Source organism: Strongylocentrotus purpuratus, unplaced genomic scaffold (genome assembly GCF_000002235.5).
Source record: "Strongylocentrotus purpuratus isolate Spur 01 unplaced genomic scaffold, Spur_5.0 spur5_contig_862, whole genome shotgun sequence".
Lineage (NCBI taxonomy): Eukaryota > Metazoa > Echinodermata > Echinoidea > Camarodonta > Strongylocentrotidae > Strongylocentrotus > Strongylocentrotus purpuratus.
In genome coordinates, this window is record NW_022145571.1 from 1,143,868 (window position 1) to 1,165,137 (window position 21,270).

General features: G+C 35.3%; 1 protein-coding gene across 1 annotated transcript in view; it reads left to right on the forward strand.

Moving 5' to 3' along the window:
- The window catches only part of LOC587392 (TNF receptor-associated factor 4), a 29,823-nt gene extending 11,251 nt beyond the window's left edge, over nucleotides 1-18,572 (forward strand). The window contains exons 3-6 of the mRNA XM_011682188.2: nucleotides 13,224-13,382; nucleotides 13,977-14,138; nucleotides 14,963-15,118; nucleotides 15,632-18,572. Of these exons, the coding sequence (XP_011680490.1) occupies nucleotides 13,224-13,382; nucleotides 13,977-14,138; nucleotides 14,963-15,118; nucleotides 15,632-16,273 (1,119 nt within the window). The 3' untranslated portion in view covers nucleotides 16,274-18,572. The remainder of the gene's footprint in view (nucleotides 1-13,223; nucleotides 13,383-13,976; nucleotides 14,139-14,962; nucleotides 15,119-15,631) is intronic.
- The last annotated feature ends 2,698 nt before the right edge of the window (nucleotides 18,573-21,270 follow it).

Below are 21,270 nucleotides of genomic sequence, written 5' to 3' on the forward strand. Positions count from 1 at the left end.
GAGTGATATGCTGTAATTTTTGATAGTGTGTTGTAAAGGTTTGTCTGAACCCTGTTCTGAAACGCATCAAAACGCCTCATATGACGCACATAAACCTAGATTTGTTGATAAACCTCCTTTGTGAATTCGGGCCACAGAGTTTAGAAGATTTGAATGAATAGGAAGATGAGTTTTAAATGTTTATAGGAGAGAGGCGAAAATATATAGAAGAGAAAGGGGACGAGAGAGAGGGAGAGAGAGGGAGAGAGAGGGAGAGAGAGGGAGAGAGAGGGAGAGAGAGAGAGAGAGAGAAAAGACAGGACAGGGGAAACGGGGGGGGGGGGGGGCAAAAATATGGGGAAAAGTATCCGAAGTAATAAAGCTTTGCAGATGAAACAAAGAAAACTGAGTAAATACTCTAGTTTCCCAGATTCATTTTTCTAAAGAAGATTATATGCCAAAGATATTACAAATATCCAGGGCACCAAATAAAAACCGAATATGTGTATTCCAAACTCTGTACATGGGCGGCTCTGAATAGAAAGAGAAGGCGGTAGTTAGTTGTGAAATGGCTCCAATCGGTCTATTTTTATCCACCTACTTCCTTCAAAACAGGGCACTTTAATCTACATAATGCCGCTTTCTTCCCCTTTAAAAGCAGCAAGGTACATTAATTTCCCTACCTTATTTTCATTTAATTGTTTCCCTATTTGATAAAAATCCTTTTTTGGAGATTTTCTACATCATTTATTTATATCATTATGGGAAACACCAGTGTGTGAAACTATGTGAGAATTCTATGTGCTGTCTGCTCCATTGCATTTTCTTTCTTCCATCCAAATGGATTCACACGGTTTTATATTTTTTTCATCGTGAACACATCTGACAATATTTGAAATTCCAAAATATTTATTTACCCTTGTTTACCAGATAACCTAAAATTTGTATTTATCATGACATAGTTATGAATTATTGTTATTCCAACATCATGTATTCAAATAGACAAATATACCTTGTTTGCTTTAGAAAGTCCCTCTCATTTTTTTGTTTTCCTAGCTTAATCCCATGAATTTATCAAACAATAGATTGTTGTGAGAACCTGTCTGGACAGTTGAATGAGAATTGATAACAATGCAATTCCATTCCTGTTGAAACGTTCAGAAAACGTGATTGTTATGGTATTGACTATTGAAATGTCTCTTTTAGAAATACAATGGGAAAATGGATCATAAGTCCTCATGTGTAACAGTTATAATCCATTTTTCTTAAAACTTGCCTCAACAGCAGATTCTGTATGTATACCAAAATACTAGGAAAAATGAGTTTTAATAATTGTTTTTCATGCTTTTCTATAAACAGATTATCTTAAATACTGGGCAGCTTGTGAAAAAGTTATGTAGCAGATTAAGAGAAATTGAAACAGTTTCAAGTAACTTTGGTTGCATTTATCGACCAAATTTTTGGCTAGAATCAGGTTTCTCAAACGTCTTTCAGGCAAATTTAGAAGGTGATAAACGCAAAGCCTTTTTTAAATTCTGTAGCAACCATCTCGGCAGCCGGTGGGTGGGTGGCCGGCTTCTTAGTAGTCACCTTCTTAGAGGTGACTAAGGGCTTTTTTAAAGGGCTTTATGGGCATATCTAAAGACGCAAAAAAGGTGTGTTTTGAATGTGACATACAGCCAGAATCACGTTTCTGAGAGATCGATAAACGCAAAGCTGTTTTGAACCTCACATACAAATAGGAATTCCCAGGCTAGTTTCTGGTTCGGAGAAATAGCGCTGAGCAGCTGCGAAGAGACAAGGCCTTTATTGTGAATCGTGAAGAGTCGGTAAACGCGACATCCCGCAAATCATGATCGTATAGTGGGGTTTGATAGTGGGGTATGATAGTGGGGTACGATATGTACATATCTAGTGGCAAGCCCCGATAAATGCGCCCTTTGTTAGCCTACTTAAAAGGTAGAGCCTTTGTAAGTTGCTGTCATATATCAGGCAATTCAGTCTATTCTCTGAATGCTCAGGAGTGGATTGAAATCCACTCTTTTGGGAGTTGTTTCAAGTATTTTTTTATTTTAGAGTTGAATCCACTCCCAACTTCTACGGAAACCAGGATTTCTACTCCTGTCCATTTAGACAGCATATGAGGTTATATGGGATCTCTGAGAAGGCCTAAGTTTTCATAGGAATTGCTTATTTTGCAATGAAGATCGGCTCTGTATTATTGTGTAAGTCAGAGTCGTTAACCTGTACTCTTTTTTTAAACATTTGTTGTTGCATTCAATGTAATTATTTTATTTGTGAAAGAAAAGGTGTCATATACATGCATAGTTTATGATGTTAATAGGACTGTGATTATTCTTTTATGCCAACTGTTATATTTCATTCATTGTGAAATCATGATTCATTAAATTATGTTTACATTCACAAGGCAAAGGACTATCTAAGAATAACAGGCCCATGAAGACTGTCAATATTTGTCATCCAAAAGAATTTCATGAAATCTTTCATTCCAAAATGAAAAACCAAAAACATTCCCACAGCTGTTTGTTAGTTTACATGTTAGCCATGAACATAACAAATATTTTCAGATAGTTATAGTCAGAGACAAAGACAACTCAATCTTTAGTCCTCTGAACTTGAAAGGTGTATTGATCAAATAAATAGACTAGAGCTGTTTGCATTCCAAATTGATATTGATTACACGACAGTGGGCATCATAACAATGCATACCATGTACTAGGGGAATATAAATCCATGCCCAAAAATTGTTGGAATATTTTGCTGACAAAGAGGATTCTTCAGCCCCCTTTATGACCTTGATAGTATCAATATTTAACTGTCCTGATGGAAGAGAGAATGAAATAAATCAATACAACCGCACATAGCTGTGGTGGCTATTGTCCCACCCACTCTAAATCATGTTTGGAGCCAGAAGGGCGTTAACTTGTATACTTTTACACAGAGTTAACTCCCTTCTGACCCTCAACCGACGATAAAGCCTGGGTGTGTTTTTTGTAGCATGGTTCCTCACTGTCCAAAAATGTGGACACGAAACATAATGATAGTACCAAATCTCAGATTAGATCTACTTTTCTGTGTTATAGAATTTTAAATTATATTCATTGAGATATGAGAAAGAAGAATTAGGTTTTAATCATTTCTGTGGTTTGGAAGATTTGAGTTAAGGCCCACTACTGGTCACCATTTGTGTTGAGCCTTTTTAGGATGGATGAATTCAAACCACATGATTAGAAAGAGGATCCAGTTTTATCTGTGGCTTCCAATCAAACTGAATTTATTGTAAAGCAGAAATGAAAAATCCTATCAGCTTAAATTTTGGTTGACTCCATTCTTTCATTTTATTTACTTTTATCTGATGAAATCTCCTCAAAGGGAACATGTGGTTCAAATTATTTGTACTAAAAAAGTGTGCCTTTTTTTCTTTCTTATTTAAAGGAAGATCTATGCTTATGAGCTATTACAGTGTAGGAAGGGTCCCTTTGTAAGAATATTGTTATACAGTAGGTTTGCGGGTGCACCATGTGAGAGAGAGAGAGAGAGAGAGAGGGTTGAGGTCTGAGTCCTGAAAAGGACTCTGACTCGGTAATCTTTCTTGGGGGTGGGTAGTCCTGAAAAGGACTGTTGTTATCTTTCTTAGCATATAGTTCTAAGGAGAACTATAGCGCTTGGAGAGGATGAGTGGCTGTTGTGAGCATATAGAACGCAGAGAACTGAAATATCTTGACCAATGAATATATCCATTCCAATTTCAACATTCACTCTGTGGCAACTTCATAGATACTCCTCACTTGGTGGGGATCAATGAAGTACATCATAATGGAATGGTATCCAAATTAGCATGCACTTCCAAAGACCAAAGATTATAAAAACAGACTGTCTGATTAATTCAGATCAAACATTTTTATTTCAACTATCATTTTAGTTGTAAGCATACAACTTCCAGAATTGAAAATGACAAACTTGTATATATATTCATTTCTGTTTTTGAACATCGAGCGATCCTGCTTCACATCATATTGCTCCTCATTGGGTGGGAATCAGTGAAGTACGGTATGATGGGCTATTTCCTGAATTGGACATGACAGAATCTGAAATAAGTTGACCTGGAGGGACAAATGATTGGAACCTAATCTGTCATTCTACATCAGACCAAACATTTCACTTTAAAAAAAAGTTCTATTTATAAATTCATTTTCTTGAGTTATGGGAATGAAATATTAGTAATGTGCAAAATTGAGATATTTTGGTATGCCATGCAAGTTGAAAGTGGGAACGCTTGGTTTCGTTTGTGTATATTCTATTTAAAAATCTTGCTATGTATAAATCATATAATTGTCTTGTTATGTTGGGTGCCGAGAGCCGGACTTTTTCATAGACTTTTTGTTTATAGAGTCTTGACGCCCTTCTGGCTTTCAGCACATGACACCATGTTTTTTTCTTATGTTTCACATATTACATGTTACACCAATGGAAAACAATTTTCTGTGTTATATATTGACAATAAAATCTTGAATCTTGAATCTTGAATTACTTTACTCCGTAAGTAAAAATGGAAGTTGGGGGTAATTGGTCTTTATTATCATTCTCCTTAGCTCAGAAGACAAATGTGATTGATTTAAAGTTAACTTTACTCCACAAGTAACATCACAGATCTCTTTCGATTGACTATTATTTTGATCTCCTTTTATTTCATACCATTAAATATATCAAAAATAGATCTTTATTATGGAAGAAAAGTTGTATTCTAACTGTTTAACAGAGCGTTAGTTCTTGCTTTCAAACAGTGAATGCATCTGTTTCAGTTTTTATTTGGTTACTCTAGATATTTCCAAGTTTCTTTCAACTCTGATCTTGAACTGTTGCCTACAGACAGGTGAATTATTGTTACTCCGTTCAAGCGAAGAAAGAAGATGTGATACATTCAGTTTTGTTTAAAAATCTATTTGATGAAAACCTGATTCCAAAGAGAAATATGGTTTTGATTTGGAACAGGTGACCAAATAGAAACCATCCAACCCAAACAGCTCATTAGCAGGATTTTATGGGTGAATTCAACATGGAAACTGATTACTTGTGTATGTTCTTAATAGGAGAAAGAAAAGATAAACTAGAAGATCATGTGAGTCTTTGATAACAGCCTTTCGAATGAGATCAACATTTGGCAGAAAGTTGTCCTACAGCCTATCCCCTTTTTATCCACTGGAGCCAGAAGGGTCTTAGCTCCAATCATTTTACACAGCATTAACACCCTTTTGACTCCAAACATGTGATATATGGGTCTGTTTTAGGCATTTCATGGGTCATGGGTTCCAAGGGATGCCAGCCGAGGGGTCGTGAACTTCACCATGAAAACAAACCACAAGGATGTCGTACCAGTGCACCAATTAGCGGCACCAAAAAGCTGCCCCAATTTCATCCCCGTCCTTTTCTATCCTTCTGGGACTTCTTTGAAAAATATGAAGAAAAAACTGAAGAAGGGGAGTATTATCAGATTTCTGAATATAAAACCATAAAGTTGGTTAGCAGTGTGGTAATTCAGTGGTTAGGTCACAATTTTATTTTGGAATAAGAGGAATAACAATGAGGCATTGATATTTGTAATTGTAACCCTTCCATTTGAAGCTATCACCACAGCATCTCGGGCCATAAGAAGTTTACTGATATGAATTGATGTCATTTAATGCTTTAATTACTTTAGGATGAAATCATTCTAGAAACTCCACGATCAATGTTTAATCTATCAGTCATTAAATAATATATGGTCCACAGTCAATTGTTCCCTTCCCCCATGTTATGGATTGATGTTAATGTATGTCATTACATTATTTTATATACCTACATGTATATTATTTTTTTGTTTTCGGCATCATAATATACAACAAGAAAACAAATCGATAGCAGAAGAGGATAGTTTTCTTTTGCATATACCACTTGAGTTTTGAATTTACCAGAGAGGAAACTGCTTTCTAAAAGTGCATAGCAAGTCGTAATAGGCTCAATTGTAACAATTAAAAGAGTTGTATAGAGAGTCCTTGCATCAATATTGTAACAATTATTTTGTAAATGTTTGCAGATTATGTGCACAATTGGGCTCTTATCCATCTAATGAAGCAAGGATATATCAATCGATCAATTCAACGGCCGCAGAGCTGTTTACAATGAAAGCATTTAACTTGCAATCAGTAAATGGGCTTTACTACTCATATAAATTCAATGGACAAATGTCTTCATCAGTGTGTGCTACAGTACTACATTTAGAAAGCTATTAGTTTCCCTTTGTCATTGAAAAGAATACACAACAAAGGATCTGCTTTTTGTTGACAAGCACTAAGGTCTACATGGTGTTGCACAATGATTTGCAATGGGTGGATTTATGTAGTTTAAATGTGTGATCAGATTCAAATGACTAAACTTTAACAAACTGACAGCTCATTCATGTGAGCTTATTGATTGAAAATGTCCATTGTATGCTGATTTGTAAGTGCAGCCATTTGTAAAATCAGTTATTTGTAAATAGTGGGGAAGAAAAAAAACATGAAGAGTTAGCCCAGATATGCCAAGAACAATCCTGATGCCAACTAAGAGGATATAGTGACATTTGACAGGAGTGTAAAACTAAAAATTAACTCTGCATTCAATAATGAATGCAATGCTTCTAATTTCTATCTCTTAAATGCAACAGTACTTTGATGGTAATGTTTAAAATTTCTTATAGGATTTCATTTTAATAGCCCATCTTTAATCATGAGACGAGCTATTGTATTAGAAAAACTACAGTATATTAAGAATTAAAGATGATTTTTGTTTAGTTCTCAGATAATTTCTCTCTCTCTCTAGCTCTGCCCTATGCACTGAAGCTGTAATATGACAGTTTATTTTATTGGATGTTATCATAATTCCATTAAAATGGTGAAGAAAACTTGTATAAATTTGTTAAGATACTTTGAAAGCAATAACCACTTGAGTACTTGAAGGATATTAAAGTAATTTGGAGAAGAACAAAATCTATCCTTGCTTAATATTGAATTTCATATACAGTTTCCAAGTGATGATATTAATACCACTGCTTTTGATTGCAAAGAAATCTCTAGTTTTCTTGACTTTGTTCTATGAACTTTTGGCTATCGGAGTATCGGATTATCTTTGTAGATTCATTTGTAGGTAGTGATTGAAATCATGATCTTTGGGATACATGAGACAGTTGTCTGTTGAGAGCCAGGAGGGCATTATTAAACTCTCTCTCTCTCTCTCTCTCTCTCTCTCTCTCTTTCTCTTTCTCTCTCTCTCTCTCTCTCTCTCTCTCTCTATCTCTCTCTCTCTCTCTCTTTCTGTCTTTCACTCCCCTTTTTCTTTTTCTAACCTTTCTATCTATTTTCTCCTCACTCCTATAAACATTCTTAACTCATCTTCCTATTCATTCAAATCTTCTAAACTCTGTACCTCTAATTGCCAAACATAATTTTCTTAACTATAAACTGTCAGACATTACAGCATATCATTCCATTAATCTATACCTGAAAATTCCAATGCCCTTTTTGGATATCGACAGAAGACGTCATCTCAACAGAGCCAGAAGGCCTTTAACTGTATACAAGTTAATGACATACTGCCCTTTTGCTTCTCAACATATGATATCTACGCTCTGTAGAGATTAAGAGATTTTTGTTTCTTGATGAAGTTGAGCCGAGTATCTGTCGTGACAATGTAATCATGAAAGTGCAAGATGGAGAGTGATATGAAGTAAGAAAAGATGATGTCTTTGATTTCAGTAACATTGTTTATTTTGAAAGAGATCTTGTTCTTGGATGCGATGAAAGGATGGGTCAGAATTATGCATGTAGGATCATCCATAATGTTAATTAAAATAACATTTTATATGAAATCGATATATTCATATTATTTTGATATTCTTCAATTTTATAGCCTTAGAATATTTTTTTTATAGAGGTCTAGGACAGTAATATGTCATAAACAAGAGGAACAAGAAGGGGAAGTTAAGTCAAAGTACATTCTGTAAACAGAACAGACTAATAGAAGGAAAGAGAAACAGTGTTTAAAAATAACAAGGAATGATACTCTTGAAAATATAACCTCGTCAGCAACTTCAGTATTTAATGTTCTTATTCATTGAGAGAACTGTCCTCTTAAATTCATTTTATCACCATCACACAGATAAAGCAGAGAAGAGCATCTTTTCACATCATTTCTGTTTGTATATTTATGTCTGTGTGGTGACAGCTGCTCAATAATGATAACAATTTGAATAGTTGAATAGATTTTGTAATCCCCATTATCAGTGCTCATCATCAAAACGTTCGTTCTTCTCATTCTGTTCCCACATCACCTCCAGCCATTTCTGCTTCAATGAACGTCCATGAATGACATTATCGGTTGTGGTTAATTCCATAGCGTGCCACAGGATGAACCAGAATTATTTTAGAAGAAAAAATATTAGTATTCATTGATTTTCGCTGTCTGCACCATCCAGACTATAAGGTGGACAAAATCACAAAAATACCTTTTGTGATGGATTCTTCCACAATTCTAAATTCAGACTTCGAGGATCAGAGATTTTTTTTATCAACAATGTGATTATCTGTCACTATGTCTTGATATGTAAGCATGGGTTTATATGGAATTTGTGGTTTTTGAGAGTGTTTGAATTAATGACAAGGTATGAGCAGTTCATCATAAAAGTGACAGTAAGAAAATCACAAAAATACCTTTTGTGATGGATTCTTCCACAATTCCAACTTCAGACTTTGTATATAGATCAGATCAGATTTTTTCATTGACAATGTCATTATCTGACAACTGTGTCTTGATATGTACACTCTGATTTAATTGAACTTCATGTTTTGTTAGAGTGTTTGAATAATGTCAAGGTATGAATCATTTCATCATAGGAGTGACCATATTATTTGTAATTGTAAAGCCCCCTACCCCTATATTGTCTTTCTTTTTTTTATCTTTGCATCTTGCATGTATTTGTAATATTGTCTTTCAAATGGAGTTGATCAGCATATTAAACTCAAGTCTAATATGATATGTGAATTTTGCTTTTAAGAAGTTTAGCTCCCTCCCTCCACTCTTTTGATAGTCATAGAATAATTGCTGCCCCCTTAATATGTAAACTGATGTGAAATAAAATGAAGTCTGTTTTTTAAATATAAAGCAAAACAATTTAATATTCATACTCAAAGAAAGGACAAGTGAAGAAATCAATAAAGGCATAAAGGTGAATGGAAATATTTTCATTGTAGGCATGTGTGTCATCACAAGTTCAGACCAGTTTAATATATGTAAGAACTGTCCCCTGCTTATTAAAGTGTTTTGACAAGGCGTTCGGTCCCACACATCATAAAGTGTGTAGTCAAGCATTCTCATCAATCTAATTACATTCCTGTACAAACTGGACAAGTTCATCCAACCAAACATTATTTGTTCATTTGACCAAAAACCTTGAAAAGACTCGCAATATAGCATCGGCACACGCTACACCAGGTGGAGATATGACAGTGTGGAAGAAAATAAAGAACCGATTTCTGTGGTTTTCGGACTGTAATTTTAATTCATGGCGACAAATATGCAGGACTATGAAAGCATGGCTGGAGATGTAAAGCCGAAATCTGTAGCTTCTACTGAAAAAATAAATACCTACAGATGATATTCATTAGTGCATGGAATACAGCTGCCATTTTGAGGTTATTTTGTTTTCATTTCATCATCAATTTGTTGTCCTTTATTGTTTACTGTGATCTTTTGATGTGGTAGTTAAAGCAGATTTATAATTTGAACTTTGCGGAAGAATTTGTAAGAATGTCATTGACCTGTTAAATGTTTTTATGATTATCTGTCTTGTATGGGTTGATGGAAGGATTAGAGAAGGGCTTAATACCAGGAGAATGACAGTCAATGCCATTTCATACTGTTTTGGTTTTTGGTCCACTATTAATTTTGTTGATGGATGTTTGCAAGCTTTATATAGCTTGGAAAGAAAGGGCAACACTATTGATCAGTAAATCACAGTTGTTTTCTTGTATTACTGATGGAATACACCTGTATTTTCTGATGGGGTAAGTTCATACATACATTTGCTATGTTTTCTCTTTTTGGCACACTCCATCGATTGATTTTCAAAAATGTATTAGTTAATTTCTTGTATCAAATCTGCTGTTCAAAGAGCTATTTGGGTAAGAAGTTCTGAAATCTGTTCTCAACCTCTTCTCCCATTGTTCCCGCTGTCTCTCTCTTTCTCTCTCTCTCTCTATCCATCATCCTCTCTCCCGGTTTCTTTTTCATTATTTTCACTAGAAATATTACATTGGAACTACATTGAAACAAATATACAATAAATAACATCTGTAGAAATGAATGGAGAACTGCAAAGCAGCACTGTTGTGTGAATCGTTTAAAATTCTAATATTTTGCCTGTATTGGGAATCTTCTTGAATAAAAAAGTAGGAGGTTTACTCAGTGACTGTGTCAATAAAGCTTGAACATGAAAGCGTAAATCTATATTACCAGACTCGGCTCCAACCGTCATCTATGCAAATTGACTTGTCACACTTCCCCAATGCGATGGGAGTCTCTGACATCATCATCGTGTTTACCATCTTTGCGAAGGATGTTGTGCATGAAGACCATGGAGGAGGATGCTGGAAGATGCATCATGAAGAGAGATAGAGTGTTGCTATGTCATAACGGATATACTTGTGATTGTTACCTTGCACAAGTGGAAAGCATTGACATGGATTTTCCGGTGGTTACTTAGATTGTGAAGTTAAATATTTCTTGTAGCCAGACATCAGTTTAGAAGAGGTTGTGATTGATGATTATTGATTGCATGTTATAGAAATACACATATGTAATAGAGAGGATAGGAAACAAAAGAAGATAAGAGACATATCAGAGATGAAGCTGGAAAAGCATGGTGTTGATAGGATATGATTTGAGAAAGATACCTCATATGAGAGGAAGGTGTCAAAATTACTTTTTTTATTATTCAAATATTACTTGTTGCCAGATAGTTTTTAGTTGAAGTAAAAGCTTATTGCTTGGTGTGATGTTTGCCATTTCATGGAACTGATGGAAGAGAAAGACAGATTCATGTTGGGTAGATTGAAGAAAAAAGAAGATAGGAGAGAGAGAGAGAGAGAGAGAGAGAGGGAGAGGGGGGGGGAGATTAATGAGGGAGATGGATGGACAGGGAAAGAGATAGAGGGAGATAAAAATAGATGGAGACATAGACAGAGGGAGATACACAGATGGAAGAAGAGAGAGATAGAGAAAGGGAAAGTTTAGGAAAGAAAAGAAAGGATGAAAAGGAAAAGAAATATAAAAGGTAGTGGAGAGAGATAAGGAAGGAAAAGACAATTCAACTATACCAGATACATCTGTTTTGTTGCCTGGTCTAATGATGAGTGACCTCCACCAACACTCATCACTATCCAGAAGTTATCATCCAACTTGTTTGTTGCTATGGAGAAACAAATATCATCAGGTTGAGATGATTAGGAGTGCTAATTTTAGGATTTGCACGTTTCTATCCAATCAATAAACAAGGACATCTGTTAGTCTATTCCATCTAATGAGTAATGGGTGATAGAGTGAAACAGGTCAACAACATCTCTCACTAATCAAGGATGATGTAATCCTCGTGATGGTCATCGGTCATCGATGAGATGGGGAAGAATCTTTGATGATGGGATGGAATATACAGTCAAACCTGTCTTAGTGGCCACCTCTCTATAAAGGCCACCTGTCTATAGTGACCATGTAATTTGTTTCCAGAGAGAGAGAGGGAGGGAGAGAGAGAGAGAGAGAGAGAGAGAGAGAGAGAGATGTGAGTTATAGAACCTGTCTTTAAATGCCACCTGCCTATAGTGGCCACTTTCTCTGTTACCCTCGGTTGGCCTTGATAGGCAGATTTGACTGCTGTTTGAACACCGCGGTATTAAAATCCCCTGCTTACAAAGGCCAAATGATTGTGAACTTTTCAAGAACTGGATTAGCGTCTGAAAGACTTGATCACGATGGTCATTATATTTCATACATTCCCCAAATAGTTTGAATAAGGTTCATTTTGAACAAGCGTTTGATGATGATGATTGATAATGCCTTTCGGGTTTTTAAAATTGACATTGGCCATTTACCTCAAAGAATAGTGTCACACGCGACCATGATCTACATTCCAACAGGAAAAATGCCAATCAATTCTTTGCTATTTGGTTTTTTCAAGCAAACACCAAATAACCTTTTCCATTTTAACATTGGAAATGACTCTGCACCTCTCAAATAGTTCAATCAATAAAGTAGGCTTTGATTTCACACCTAGTCTTCAGTGCCTGTCAAACAGTGGTACAATGGAACTACAGCTGACAGAGCGCTGCAATCCCCCCAAGGTGGGGTGGAACTACTGTTGACATTTGGTGCGAAGTATTGGTCATTATTGAGAGAAAGAGAGAAAGAGAGAGAGTTAGTGATAGGAGAGAAAAAAGCAGAGAAAGAGAGAGAGAGAGAGAGAGAGAGAGGAGAAAAAACAGAGAGAGAGAGAGAGAGAGGGAAAAACAGAAAGAGAGAGAAAGAAAGAAAGACAGAAAAGAAAGAAAGATGAGATTAAAGGGACAAGAAGGGGGGGGGGGGAGAGTAATGGAATTGAACGGTCAAGCTTTGGACACCCAAGAGATTAAAGACCTTGTGTAAATAATTTTGATGGGACTGCTAATTATATATGACGTCTATATAGAGCATGGGAAGATGTAGATTTGAACTAAGCCTTGAACTATGCCTCTTTTTTTACATTGTGATGGTAATGTACATGAGATGTTTTTTGGCGTGTGGTATGTGGGTTGCCTTTATTTGTATGTGTATCTCAGAATAACTCAACATCTTCAGAAGATAGCTAAGTCCTTTTTATGCGAAAATACTTTTTTTTTTTCTCTCTCTTTCTCTCTCTTTTCTAGAGTTTCTTACATGTATACATATACCGGTATATTCAATTCTTTGATAAGTTGATTCCTTATGATTATTGTGAAAAAAATGAAGTTTTCTGGTTGCATTTACCGGTATGTTTGTTTTCATAGTGACAACATGCATGTGGGTCAAGATACATAACTATATAACTATGATTCAAATTAATTGTTAGCTACATATTGATGTCATACATATACATTAATTTCTCTCTCTTTCTCTCTTTCTCTCTCTTTCTCTCTGTCCATCAGGCCCATCTGGAGTCTTGCCAGTACAACATGGTTGCATGTAAGGAGTGTAGCGCTATGGTAGCTCGTAATCATCTCAAGGATCATCTAGACATTGACTGCCCTCGTCGCTCAGAGACCTGTGAATACTGTGGCTCAGAGTTCACAGGCAGCAAGATAGATGTAAGATACTAAGCTATTGTTTTTAATCCGAACCTAAGAAAAATAAAAGCCGAGAGGTTCAAGCCCTCTATTGTAATAGGTGCTCATCAAAAAGTCAACAGAACTGTCATTATGGGACTAACTTTTGAGAGAAATGTCTCCAAAATAGGACATTCGTCTTTTAAATATATACATTGGGGTTGCCATTGGTGTTTCAGTGTTGTCATCATACGTTTTCTGTTCCCTGTAGATGCTAGCAAAGGCTTTTAACTTTTACGAGGCAACAACACTTAATTTGTAAACCTTTGGATTAATGAAGTGTCAAAGGGTTTAATGTGGATAGGATATACTTCTGAATGTATTTTAATCCACTGAGGCAATTATGTTCTTGGATAGCTTGCATTAAATATTTGCCTCATTTTTCTGACCCTGCTTATGAGTGGGTATACACTAAAAGCAGCATGTGTACTGGCAGTATTCAATGATATGAATCGTTAGTCTTTCCTGATGCTAATCATAAGCCAGAATCGTGATTAAAAATAGAAATCTGGGCTGAGATATTCATCATCCAAGTCTCACTCTTGCATGTTATCTCTCTCTCTCATCTTGTTGCAGACTCATCTTGGCAAATGTCAGCTGGAAGTGGTATTCTGTGAAAACAAGTGTGGAGCTAAGCTGCAGAGACGGTTTATCAATCATCACATGCTCAATGAGTGTGCAAAACGATCTATTCCATGTAAATACTGCCACAAGGAGTTCGTCTATGAAACACTACAGGTAAATGGAAGATGAAGATGTAGATGTAGGTGGCCTGGTGGTGGTATGATGATGGTGATGATGATGATGGTGGTGGTGGTGATGATGATGATGGTTATGATGATGGTGATGGTGATGTTGGTGGTAGGGGTGTAGTAGTAGTAGTAGTAGTAGTAGTAGACTTTATTGGATAACTTGTTTAGCACAAGGCTAATCTGCCACAAGGTCCATTGCACATAAATAAAAAGCAAGTTGAATATACAACAGTTTAACACATACAATAGCATTAAACAATACATATGAAAATAGTTTACAACATACTGAAATGAATTATACATTGATTGATTACAATGAGATACATAATTGATGGTGATGATGGTGGAGTGATGATGATGGTGATGGTGATGGTGATGGTGGTAGTGGTGATGATGATGTTGATGATGATGGTGATGGTGATGGTGGTGGTGGTGGTGGTGGTGATGATGTTGATGATGATGGTGATGGTGGTGGTGGTGGTGGTGGTGGTGGTGATTTTGATGACTATAATAATGAAGGTTATTATTTTAGTGGTAGATGATTATAAATACTAATAATGAGGATGGTTCGCTAGGTGATCATCAATCCATCATAATAGAGCCATGTTTTCCCCCTCAAAATTCATCATTAATTTATTTAAATATGTAAACAAAGTTGCAAGAAGAATTCGTAAGTTTTTGAGTTTAAACCCTTCCCTCAGAAAAGCAGTATCTTGGGTCAATTTTTGCTGAATCCAACAGATTCCATACCAATCATTGTACAAAACACAAAATAATGTTTTTATATTTATTATTGTTCTTTTCCTGTAGAACCATCTTCATCAGTGCCCCCGGTACCCTGTATCCTGCCCTAACCGATGTGAGCCTAAAAAGATACCCAGAGAAGAGATGGAGAAACATCTAACAGAAGCCTGTCCATCTGCTCTCGCATGCTGCCCTTACAAACAGCACGGATGTAAACACAAGGTGAGAATGTAGAAGAAGTAGTAAAGGTTGTAGTAGCAGGACTTGAACCGTCCGCTAATCTCCTTGTATTCTAGAAGCGCAAACAAGGTAGTACAAGACAAGGAAAAAATTGGGTTTGGTTATGTATATGCTCTAGATTGACAGAGGCTTTGATAGTGCTAGTGTATTAAGGATTGCCAGGCTGGATAGTTTTATTATTATTATTTCTTTAGTACAACCAAAACTTGAGGTTGGATTTAAGTTTGAATGGAGGAGCCATATTCATAGAACCTTAAATGATATACTGTAGGTGAAGGGTAACAGACACCCTCACGTAGGGGCAGATACAGTTCCCGTAGCAGCAGTAAAGTAACAGTGGAAAAAGCAGCAGTATAAGTATCAGGCTCAGTGTAAGCAAAGAGCTGGTATCTCTTTGGTGTAAGTAGTTACAGAAAGATCCGTGATAATAGTGGTCATAGCAAGAAGTCTGCATCATGCCAATCATTTATTGAATTTTGAATTATCTCAATCCAGGGTCCACGGATGAGTTTAGAGAGGCACCTGGATGAGAGCATGAAGTCCCATCTCACCATGATGTGTAGCATAGTCAGTAGCCAGCAGAAGACCATAGAGCACCTACAAGGTCAGCTAGACACCATGTCTCTCAACACCGATGGCCAACTCCTCTGGCGTATCACAGACTACGCAGAAAAGTTCTCCAAAGCCAAGAACGAGGAAGAGGTGGAGCTGGTGAGTCCTCCATTCTTCACTGGTCGCTATGGTTACAAGCTTCAGGTGTCCATCTTCCCCAGTGGTAACGGCTCCGGGGAGGGGGAGCACGTCTCCGTCTACATCAGGGTGACCAACGGTGACTTTGACTCGTTGCTTCGGTGGCCGTTCACCTTCCCCATCTCCTTCACGCTCCTGGATCAGAACGAGGATCCTAACAAACGCATGCACATCAAGGAATCCTTCACACCCGATCCTACGTGGAAGAACTTCCAGAGACCCAGTAAGGATGTCCACGTCCTGGGCTACGGCTACCCGACCTTCGTCTCCCACAACTTCCTTAAGACCCGGGACTATATCAAGGATGATGTCATGTTTCTCAGAGTGCGCGTTGACTGCTCTAATTCACAGTCTATCAAGATCAAGAATGATTCCCAATCATCGTAGCATGACATCTCCTCTATGAACTTGTATTGAAAATACAATCCTTTATGCTTCCAGGCTTCAATAGAAGTGGTAAATACCAGTCTTAGTCTTCAGATGTATTGGTCTGTAGATGAATGCAGTACTGATAGCTCTTCACCAGTACTAGATGAAACAATACTAGCATTTTGAATTTGATGATTTAATAATACATTGTAAAAATTCAAACACTTGCAAGGATCATTCTTTTTTACTCAAGTGCAAGTTGCGGTACTAAGGTGTTAAACGACACTAGCCATTTTATTTCTCTTTTGATAATGTAATGGTACATTGTCAAAACGAAATCAGCTAGCTGCACATTGCTAGGATGTCAAATACATGTATATGTGGGAAGTGTTTAAACTTTGTGTTGATACAAGCACTTGATAACATTTGATAACATAAGTATAACCATGACTACAAAATGACTAATGAAAAACATTACATAGCATTATTACAAAATGTTAAGTTTGTATGATGACATTTGTGACCAAAACAAATTATGAAATCAACCTCATACTTTGTTTGTATGTAAATTTGAATACATTTAGTGCTTGAAGTTCACTCTGAAAGTATTCAAAATTGTAACAAATCATTGGAATTAGCAAATAATTCAATGAGGTATATGAATTCTCTATGATTACAATACAAACAACTCTCAGTGTCTACCTCAGGTCTTCATTTTAGGATCTGGAACTCTCAAGGATTGCAAGAGCAATAATGTTTCTTTGAGCAACAGCATAAATACCCTGACAACTAAGCAATAGACTCCATGTTTATGGAAAACCTCCATGCTTACAATTCTTCTCAATTTTCAAAATAAAAATCTGTTGCATTTCCTTTTTCTCATTTTTTTCAAAGCATGCCAGTCCAAATGACCAGAAACCTCCCCTTTATTTTTAGTTTGATGAGTACAATTGTGATGGCGTACATCGCTACCCATTTATTATATGGGTAATTGAAGGAAAAATATGGTTTTGAAAGATAGTCCTGAATTTTTAATTTTCATTAGATTTCATGAATTACTTTTTTTTTTTTTTTTTTACTTCTTCTCTGTTTCCCTCTTTGGAAACTTGAATGGTCGATTTTTCAATTCCCCTTGAAATAATGCATGTGCCTTAAAACTTGATTAATTAGCAAGTTAGCTTCTCTCGCATTCCTTATTCCACACAACATGTTCTTATCTTTGTTTCTCTCTGAAATCAAACTCTTCATCCATTCTAAGCCTTTCCTACCGTTATTCTTTTTTTTCCTGATCATGATTTTACCCTTTCCTTTTCTTCCATGCCCCTCATCTTTTCTTCATTCTTCTTTTTTACCCTCTGTATGTTTGTATCAAAAAGCAATATTCTAGTCAGGAACTTGTAATGTTTGTAGAAGTAAATGTCAAGAACCATTCTAACACTAGTCTTAAAGATGTTTGTAGTTCCAGCGCTTTCTCTTGTAAGGTTCCCTCCTACCAGTACAAATTATGAATATGTCGTCTACTATGTCGGCAGTACTTATTGATAACAATTTATTTACTCTTTTTTCAGACTACACAATAACATCTGTAATGCGAGGGAAAGTTGTTTGTAAATATTTCATTTAGTGCAATATCCTTTTTTGTTAAATTTTCTTTAGCCATATATTTTATATCTCTTAATCCCTATGTTTAGTTTAGTTTTAGTTTCATATGAATTATTTAGAGTCCAGAATTAAACTTAATTTTGAGAAGATTTTGTGAAATCATATAGCACCGAAGAGACCTAATGATAACAAGATAGAAACCTGCAAACATAAATATAAAAAAAAAAAAAAAAAGATAGAAACCTGCAAGTGTGGGGGTTTGAAGAATAAACACTACATGTATATGGCACAATATTACTATTTATAGTATTGATATTACTTTTTTCAGCTTATAGTTTTTTTTAATTACATTCTTTTCACTTCTTTTTCTTATCTTTTCTTGCCAGAAAGACTATTTTTTGTCTAATTCTATCCAAATTTTTCTGTTTCAGAATAGTACTGAATTGACAAGAACCAATGGAAATGGTTTCATTGGTCTTTATTTCCACTAAAACTCTTTCACAATTTATTTTCCTTTTTAATCTTTAAACGTTCCTTACATTAGAAGAAACATGAATCTATGTTGATTTCTCGACTGCTTAACATCATTTTTAACCCAACAGACATCATTGGCAGATATACCATGTATACCAAGATAATACTATCTTCAACATGCACTTACAGAAGAGTTTAAAAACATCCATAGACATTGATGATGTTGATGTAAATATGTAAATAATAGTGTTTTACGATGCTGCAGATTGTGAGGTTTTCTAAAGGTGCTCCTGGTAGAGGAAAAATTATGGATTCTAAAGACGTTACAATATAGCTGCATTGGTTCCTCTGTTTCTATTCAAGAAATCATTTCTTCATGAGTTGAGGTTTTCTCAAGGTTTTTGCCAAGTATGAGGTACAGGTATATTTGTGTTTGTACATGTAAACTGATATTTTGTTGATGTGTATTCCAAGAATTTTAGTATTCATATGATATCTTCCATAGTTGAGAATTTTCTCGGTACGCAATGCATTATGGGTGTTTGAATGAAGAAACATGGTGAGGCATATTAATCAAGATAATGTTTGGAGCTGCAGTTTAACTAGAGATAAAACAGGCTTTGGTTTTGGCAAGATTATTTTGGTGTATTGCGCAGAGTTGGTGAATATAAACTTCTTGTTTGTTGTGTATTGCTGTCACCAGAACATGGACTTGCTGTGTGATATGTCTTTATATACGAGAACAGTTGCAAAAGAAAATAAAAATTGATTTTGATGCGTTGTGTTACACAGATGCTGCTTTGTTGATAAATCAAGGATTTTGATTATTTTAGGAGGCTTTGATGAGTGTTATATACATACATATCTTACTTCAATTACAGATTATAAATTGTTTACAAGGTAATACTCATTGTAAAAGTCTACAATTTCATAATTTTAGGTACAATTGTAATTTTAAAAGAGCAATCGATTTTCTTTCTTAAGCACTATTTGATTTTAACTCTTGCTTATCAATACATCTTCACAAATATGAAAGAGCATTTTAAAAGTATGTTTGCTTTGTAAAGATAACAACAAAATAGACATATGTTGGTCCAAAGGAATATGGATTCCTTTTTTTTAAAGCATAATATTTTTTTTTAAATAGACATGATGTTCAAAAGGAATATGGATTCCTTTAATTTTATTAAAAGCACAATATAGTTTTTTAACTGTTTGTTTTTGTAAAAACAGACATAATGTTCACATCCCGCAGCACCTGCACTGTGACGCACTCTTAACTGTAACAGACCAGGTACTCATTAAGTTACCAGCTTCATCAACTATTATCTGTATGTCCTTCAGAACTTTAAATTCAAAGTATTAATTCTCTTTGTGAAATATCCTTTTTCCTTATTTGCCTGGGAAAGAGAAATGTATCCACTATTTTTGACAGCTATGTTATTAATATAACAAAGCTTTTTATGAAACCATTAACAAATTTCTCAAATCTCATGTAAAAATGGTAATTGTGATATGTTTGTGTAAACATCTTATTGTACCCTGTGACTTTCAAGAAACTAATTTTATGGAGTACTCATTATTTAATCTTTTATGATGTATTGAAAGATATTTTACTATTAAACATGTTACAAGATCCTCCTACTACTAATAAGATATTAATAACATTTCAAATGGTAACTTTTCATTCAATTCTTCATAATCATACCAGGACAGAAGGTGAGATATTTTTTAAGCAAATGCTTGCATTCATTCCAACGCTTTCATCTTTTCTGGGATTGAACACATACATGCAGATTTGGTTCAGCCAATTTACGACGTTTCAGTCAGTCATAAATGCTTGTTGTTAAGAGCTGTTAGAAGTGACAATTACTGTATCATGAATTTCTTGTACTGTATTTAGTATATGATACATTACTAAATACAGTCAAATGTAACAATTGAAAACAAGTCCTTTTCCCCTCAATATTTTTGTATTTCAAGTGAACTCTAAATTGATCCTGTTTCTAAAAATGTTGACTTACTACGGCAAACTATTCAATTGACGTAGGTGCATAGTGTTTGGAATATCCCTTGGTACTTTCCTTATACAAATGTAGACACGTTTAATTACAAACAAGCCAAACATACCACATTTTCATAACATTTTTATGATGCATCCTTTTTACAAAAGTTCTCTGTTTGATGTAGTTTATGACAAAGCCCTTCATTTTGATATTATTAAATGAAAGGCCCAATATCTTGTTGTGTAAATAAATGTAAGATAGTGGATTTTCTATACCTGTATTATACATGTATATGATCAAATACACCATAACGCTTGAATAAAAGTAATTATTTGAGAGCCATCTTAAAACTTGGTCGTAGATCATTTTATCATTTGTGTGAAGTTGTGTGGTTGGGGTGATTTATTAGATCTGGAACAGAGAAAGAGGAGACATAGAAACAGGAGGGTAGTGAAGAAAGGAGAGTTTGATATCTGTATGTTTGATACAAGTATGGATAAAGTCTTGTTTAGATCTGATGCTGTAAACTGCAGTGGTTTTAAGTATGATGATGAGAAGGGCTTTTTGCTGTAAAACAGTAAGGAGCCTGGGCCCATATTCAATTCAATACTTAAGTACAAAATTTAAGCTTTTACTTAGTATTTGGCTTAGATAAAATACTAAGCCAATTTTGGTATTCAATTCAAACTTTTTGCTAAGTATTTTACCCTAAATTTAAGACCCCTCCCTACCAGACTGAAGTCAATTATCAGGAGGCCTCGATTGGTAGGCATACTCATCAGATAGTTTTTTACTTATACTTACTGTATGTAAGACAAAATCTAAGCCTAAAATGTGATTTGAATACCAGATAAGTAAATTTCTTAGCTTGGCCATTTACTTAGTATATTTCTTACTTACAGTATGCCAAGTATTGAATTGAATACCTGCCCT